Source organism: Pinus tabuliformis, chromosome 4_2 (assembly GCF_031772625.1).
Source record: "Pinus tabuliformis cultivar Carrire ecotype Pingquan chromosome 4_2, CPIR1, whole genome shotgun sequence".
Taxonomy (NCBI): domain Eukaryota; kingdom Viridiplantae; phylum Streptophyta; class Pinopsida; order Pinales; family Pinaceae; genus Pinus; species Pinus tabuliformis.
Window position 1 is genome coordinate 631,576,717 of NC_142304.1, and position 7,629 is coordinate 631,584,345.

Sequence of the window (7,629 nt, forward strand, 5' to 3'; positions counted from 1 at the left end):
GCGCAATATTGAGGGCGACAGGCGCAGGAGTTTCCATGTTTTCTCACTGTGTTTTTAGCTGTGGAAGTCGGGTTTTTTGCGGAAAATGGACAAAACAGGTTGTTTGCAGAAAATGGAAAAAACAGGGATGGTTGGGGTGTATTTTTCAAGAGCTATAGACTGAATTTGTGTGATTTTTGGTTTTACGGATGTAACTTAGAGAAAAAACCGGAAATACACAGGGTTTGGAGGCAATTGAGTAAATACCTGTGTTTTTGGGATGCATACGAGAGTAAATGGCAGGTTGGACAATGATTTGCAGAGCAGGATGCTGGATTATGGAGGCCGGGTGGCGGACTGGAGCTCTTGTAGTCTCCTGGACGTAAATTTGTATGCAACGGCTTTGTAATAACAATGAACAGAAATGAGCGAAAACGACAGTTTAACGGGATTTTTTAACAAAATTTGGCTTCGCGGGCTTTTGGCGCATTTTTCGAGTGACGTCAGCATGACGTAATATTTGTCGTGTAGCGGGGTATGGCGGGTGACGTGGCGGATGACGTGGAAAATGACACGGAGGTGAAGTGGCGGATGACGTGGGTTATGACGTGGGTGACGACGTCAGCGGGGGAAGTGGGGGGCAGTAAATGGTATTATCCTGCACCACTTTTGGACAAAAGCTATTTTGGGCGGAGGGGTCGCGATAACACCCGGCGAGCGCCACGTGTTTCTTGTATGGCAGCAAAACCGCCATTTTCCCGGGCGCTAATCTTCGGCCATCGGAGGGGTTCCGATATCGCTGTGGGTCGTCTGATGGGAAAGCCCGAATCAGACGGTCGATAGTGGATGGAGTTGGCGGAGGAGTATGGTGCGGGGTCCCACCGTAATATTTAACGAATTTGTAATGTTTCGTGGTGTATTTGTTTTGGGTTTGTCGGGTGGGTTGGTTATTTATTTAACCAAATGTTAAATAAACCCCCTGTTATGCGCGCGCAGGGTTATTAATGGCCCCGGATGAGCCATTAACCCCATAAACATTGGTATATGGCTATATTTAGCCGAGGGCGGGATATTTAGTTTTCTTGGGGTTTTTATATGGTTATATAATACGGGGGGGGAATTCTATGTAGGAACTATATAATAGAATTAATATGTTAAAATGAGAAATATATTCAAACAAAGCATGAAGTCAAAAAGTGGAACTTAGGCTTAAGGGAGTGAAAGGTATCCAAGTTATGAATTTGGAAAACCTAGCAAAATGGAAGAAAAACCTTTTTACACAAGAAATGTGGCTTCAATGTCCTAAGTAGAAACAGAGTTTCACTTAGTCTTTTTCATGAAATGAAGTGAACTAGGAGCACTGAGCAGATCCCAATGTCCTTGTGGGGATGTTAGTAAATGTTCTTGGAGAAATGAGGAGGGAAATTAGTCATGCTTCAACTGTTTTGCAGCCACCTTGCCATGGCACTTATGATATCCATGAGATAAATCATTTTCAAAGGACAAAATTGCTCACAAACCTGCTTCAGCAACATCAAAACTGCCTACCCAGCCTAATACACCTAACATTTTTTCTTCCTTTTTCCTTGGGTGCATTTGAACTAGAAAACCCTTACTTTCTTCTTTTCTTTTAGCTGCAATCCTATCTAAGTCTGCCCTTATTTCTTCCAGGGGCTCAGATTTAACTGTTGAGCTCCTTTGCTTCTCTGCCTAACTACTTATCTACCAAGCTTGAACTGTTTGGACAGAATTCACTCTCTATCTCTAAAACAAGAAATTTAAACATGGACTGGCCAAGATTAAGCTGTTTGGCCATCCATCAACTGTGACAGAAGTCACTGATTGCACATATTGAACTTCTTTGCAAAAAATAGGATAGTAGTGGCATTTTGGGCTAGCACACTTTCCTGGTCTTTCCTTTGGGGTTCATTTTCTTTCTTTTTGACCAATTCATTCTTTTTGCCCTTTGATTTTTCTTTTAGGGCACACCCTCTTTTCATTTTTTAATTTTTGATTTTTTGAAAATATGGAACCTTTGCAGCATGGAAAGGATGAACATATTTGGCATTTCATCAGTCAATCATGAAATATGACACCTATTGGTATAGGAGCATAACACTTTCCACAGCTCTGATTGCCAACACTCGACTTCGATTCCTCCAATCGTTGATTTATTGCTATCGGCGTATTGGCGTTCTGCCACATCGTGCTATCACAACATTCATAAACTGTTAGTCCTTGACCTCCCCAATATGCGATCGTTGATTGCATCTGGACCATCGATCTAGACTCTCGATCCAACAGTCCATGATGCATCGCATCATCGCAGTTGGTCTTTTCAATGGTCGAACCCCATTCACTCCAAAGCACCGATCCGACCAAACTTCTAGACTCGATAAGGGTATAGGGCAACTTTTATAAGCTTTCAAGTGCGCTTTACGAATCCTCTAAGGGTTTTTGCGTGATTTTTCAGTGTAGACAAGAATCCATCAAAGGTAACGAATTCCAGTTTACACTGAGAAATCATGCAAAAACACTTAGCGGATCCATAAAGCGGACTTGAAAACTTATAAAAGTTTCCCTATACCCTTATCGGGTCTGGAAGTTTGGTCGAATCGGCGCTTTGGAGTGAATGGGGTCTGACCATTGAAAAGACCGATTGTGATAATGTGATGCATCATGGACCATCAGATCGAGAGTCCAGATCAATGGCCCAGATTTGATCGCTAATTGCATATCGGCAAGTCAAATGGAATCGCGATAGTAAAGTGTTGATAGTGTTATTCCATTTCTTATGGAATAACCTCGCCAATAATGCATTTTGCTTGTTAGCGTATTTTTCATGGAATAACCGCCGATAGTGTATTTTGATCAGGGTAAAGAGTATTCGGTATGCGATAAGAGTGGACCCGAAGATTTATTAAGCACGACTTATATGAATTGATGTCCATTATGTTAATCACATATCGGAGGAGATGTATTCATGTGTTAAAATGACCATGGGAGTGGAAAGTTGCAATAGCAATAAAGGTGATCTTTGTTAAGTGTGCCAATACTGTACCAAAAGCGGAAAAGGTATGGTTTGAATGTATTTTCCTTTGTAAATGGGTTATAAGGGAAATGGTGACGATAAAGGGTTTTCATGTGTTGATTATATATAACAAATGGTTCATAAAGGAAAATGATATATATATGGGGTTAAGAGTCATAAACAAAGGTTATGAAGGGTTTTAAGGCGTCGATAGGAAGGTTTAATGGAAGACTTCAATAAAGTATTATATGAAGGCTCAAAGGTTGATTAAAGTATTGATAGGAGGTTTTAGCTGGGTGATTGAGTTCTGATATAAAGGAACTGATAAAACAAGGCCTTAACCATTTGTGGGTGATGTTTTGACTCCTTTGAGAGTTAAATACCTATGACTAATGTGTTTATGCATTGTTATGCATATTGTGGGTATGTGTGGGGTATCCCTACATTAGTTTTATATACCTTGGGTTATACTATTAATCCTTTAGGTTGTTTAGGTTTTTAGTATTAATCCCTTGTTGTTATTAGTTCCTTGGGTTTATATTATCAATCCCTTGGGTTTATTAATCTAAGGGTTCAAATTCTTAGCATATAATATTATTGATAGGGTTTAATATAGACTCTTTAGGTTTATAATCCATTAGGTTTATGATATAAATTCCTCGGGTTTATAGTATTAATCATAGGTTTTATATTATTATAATAAAATTCATATAATAATCATAAATATATAAATATATAAGAATATAGTTGCTATTATTTGTATAGTTATTAATTATCATAAATAATAATATTATTATAATAATAATTATATTTGTATATTATAACTCCCGATCGGGATGAGAACGGCAGCGCACAGGATAATAAATGCTCGGCAGGTTAGCAAGCAGGACCGAGCAGGCGGTGATCAGGTCATGATGAGCAAGGACAAGTGGATCGTGGTAAGGGATATCATCTCAAGGCGAGGAGATGGTAGAATACCGATGGAGGAGGGGAGATTTGTCAGGGTGTCAGGGACTAGACAGAGACATGATAGCACGGAGAAAATGGGTAGAAAGATGAAAAGGGAGGCAGTCCACAAGAGGCGAAGGAGGAGGGGAGGTATAAGCGAGAAGAGGTGGCAGAAACGAAGGAACAGGAAAGGTGCATGCAGAAGAACGAGGAAAATTGGCAAAGCAACGACGAACACAGAACGAAGAAGGAGGACGATTAGGGATCTGGAAGAGAGAGCAGTAATTCAGAGGAGGAAGTCAGAGCGCAAGGAAAATATGGCTGAGGGGAGCAGAATGACCTCAAGAAGATGGACGAGGAGTAAGACAGAGGGAGGAAACCAAGGCCGAGGGGACCGAGAAGAAAAAGGTAAAGGAATAATGGAGGTGGATACAGAGAAGGAAATTCTCTCAGTCCATGATGATTCAGAGGACGACGTTGAGATGTTCGACTCTGATAGAGAGAAAGGAGAACCAGGGAGTGAGAGTTTTGGCAGGACGAGAACGTTAGGAAGGGCCAAAGTTCTGGAAAGAGGAAAAGATGACGCAGGGGGTTACCAGGAACATGAGGAAGGAGGGGAATGCAGAAGTCCGGCAGGAGGGAGAAGAAGGCGAGGCAGGGGAGGATATAGGAGAAGAGGAGGAGCTGGAGGGAGAAGCGGGCAAGGAAGAAGAGGAAGAGGAGGAACGACAGGAATCAAAGAGGACAACGTAACAGGGAATGTCAGGAGGGTGAGGAAATCTATAGGCAGGAAAGTGCAGTTCGCTGAAAGGGCTTATTGCGAAAATACCAATCCAAACATCAAAAGGATTATCGAGCCGCTGGAAGAGGAGGCAATTCAGGGTCAGTCTGAGTCGGAATTAGAGGACTGGGAATATCTTCTCCCGGATCCGGGCAATACGCGTGGTTGCATGACACTATACAAACAATCTCTTCACGTCTACTGGGTTATGAAGAGACTGCTTGCCAAGGCTATGGAACAAGTAGCCATGGAAATGGCAGAATTATCCCAAGGGATACCAAATCTGAAAAAGGAGCTAAGGAACATCCAAATCACCTTGTTCATGCAGGATAAGAAGATGGACGAAATTCAGCAGCAGTTACAAGCGAGTGGATCGGGTCTCAAAAAGGAGAAGGAGCAACAGGCAGGCACAGCGAACCAGTAGAGAAAGCATGATAATTAGAGGTTTTTATAAAATCTCTTTCTAGTTATAGTTAGTTATCTGTAGGACTTTTTGTTATTCTAGTATGCAGACTAAAAACAGTTTTAATAGCCATAAGGGTGATGTGTATAAAGCATGGAAAGACAGAATGAGAACCTTTTATTTTTGGATAGCTATCAAAAACTTAAGGTGGTCAATAAACCCGGTTTCCCCTCGGGGCGGGTTGAGATCACCACGAGCATGTAGTGATTTCAATTTGCGATAATAGAAAAAGAAGGTCTCTCCCTAGCTTACAAAAAAAAAAAAAATTGTATATTATAATGATAATATAATATTATTATAATATTATAATCGAATATTATTAATAACTATATAAATATTAACAACCAAATTATTTCTATATATTATTATATAAATATTATATTAACATTACTTATATTATTATGATAATATGATAATTATATTTGTATATTATTATAATATAACTATATAAATATTAACAACTGGGTTATTTCTCTATATTATTATTTAAATATTATATTAATATTATAATAATATTAATATATTATTATGATAATATAGCAATTATATTGATATATTATTATAATAATATAATATTATAACCAAATATTATTATTATTATTATTATTATAATAATAATACAATATAATTGTTATTTTTTATTATTAAATTATTTAATAATATAATGATAATATAGTATTATTATAAGTTATTCTTATTATTAATTAATATATATTAAAGAGTTTATATAATTATTATAATATTTATATAGTAATATATTGGTAAATATGGTTGTGCTAGTGATAATAGTGCGACAATTCATGCATGCCGTGACACTGATAGGTTCGTGACAATGATAGGTTTGAAAACGACTAGGAACTCAGCTGTCTTCAAATTTCCACAGACTTATGTCAACCTCCTCCTCCTCCTGCGAAATCGGAATGAGCTCCAACGCCAATTCCTCGTCAATGGATGGGATTTTTTCCAAATTCAAATACTGAGGACCATCTGGTTCCGCAAACAGAGATTTCCAAAACGCCAAGTCCTCCGATTTATGCTGGGCGTCATTAGACAATTCCATGTCAGATACCGAAGACGGTTGCGAGGGAAGTGAGGGGTCATCTTTAATATTATTGTGCAGAGAAGGCGAAGTCCCAGGGATTTCGTTCAAGGCATACTTGGAAGCTGCAACCTGGATTTGCGGAGGGGAAAGAGAAAAGGCGGACGGAATGGCGGGCACAGAATCAGGAAAGTTGAACTTAGCGTTGGGCCCTCTCAGGCAATACATTGCAGCGTCGAAGGCTCGAGCGGCCTGCTCGACGGTTTTGTAGGAGCCAAGATAGATCTTCTCCCTGGATCTTGGTATCAGAATTTCTGATACCCACTTCCCCCACTCTCGCAGTCGGATTCCCTTAAATTGTCGAGATGTTTGTCCGCTAACTTCGTTAAGTTGAGCATGGGCATGGTTTTGTTCCTGCGACGGAGGTATCTCCATATTTGGAGACTCAGAATCTCTATGATAACTGGGATGAAAATAATAACTCAAAAACATATAGGTATATTGCAGTGTTATTACAAAAAATGGAGGCTGTCCATAGAGCTTGCCAAATGGAAAGGCCGTTATTTCTATATATACACCACTGTATGCAATCAGCAGAGTCATGAGGAACTGAAATTCTCCGTGTGCTTTCCGTGGGCAGCGCCCTCTGGCCCAACTATCAAACTACAAGGAAGGTCATTTTCAAAATCTGGACAGTCGTTGAATTTTGATACGTCAAAAGTACATTTCTCCGTGTGCTTTCCGCGGGCTACGCCCTTTGGGCCAACCATCAAACTACAAGGAAGGTCATTTTCAAAATCTCGACAGTTGTTGAATTTTGATACGTCAAAAATACATTTGATCATTGATGGCGTGCACATTTTTGTTTTTGCGAGAAAAGTTATATTTTAAACTTGGTTGATTAACGGTGTTCGTTTACTAAAGCATTCCTGGTCAAACATAAAATTCTCAACCATGAGCAGGGATGGAATTTGACGGGCATTTTGCCCGTCATAAGGCTTTTTGCACGTATTTGATGGCTGGAATTTGTCATTGTCCGTTTTGAGTGATGTGCCTTGAAGAGTAAAAGACGGATTTTTGACGTTCTTACGCGGCAAGTTTTTTCATATAACAAGGTATTTTTTGGGCAAGTTTTTTTAATTGAAAATATGCTAAATTCTAATTAGCGTTGGTATAGTTACAACTTACAACTTACGCCCCTTTATTTTTCATATAACGTGGTATTTTTTGGGCAAGTTTTTTTAATTGAAAATATGCTAAATTCTAATCAGCGTCGGTGACTCGTAAGCAATAAACATATTAAATTACGGATCCTCGTTATCTGGAATCAGAGTAGAGTAGGAAGGGTAACTTTCCAGATAGTATATAGAATCACAATCCACCTTGCT

General features: G+C 39.2%; 1 protein-coding gene across 1 annotated transcript; it reads right to left on the minus strand.

Moving 5' to 3' along the window:
* Window positions 1–6,061: 6,061 nt before the first annotated feature.
* On the minus strand, window positions 6,062–6,676 carry LOC149170940 (ethylene-responsive transcription factor ERF012-like). The gene has a single exon (XM_089425784.1). It carries the CDS (start codon window positions 6,674–6,676, stop codon window positions 6,062–6,064), a length of 615 nt encoding a protein of 204 aa, XP_089281910.1.
* Window positions 6,677–7,629: the final 953 nt, after the last annotated feature.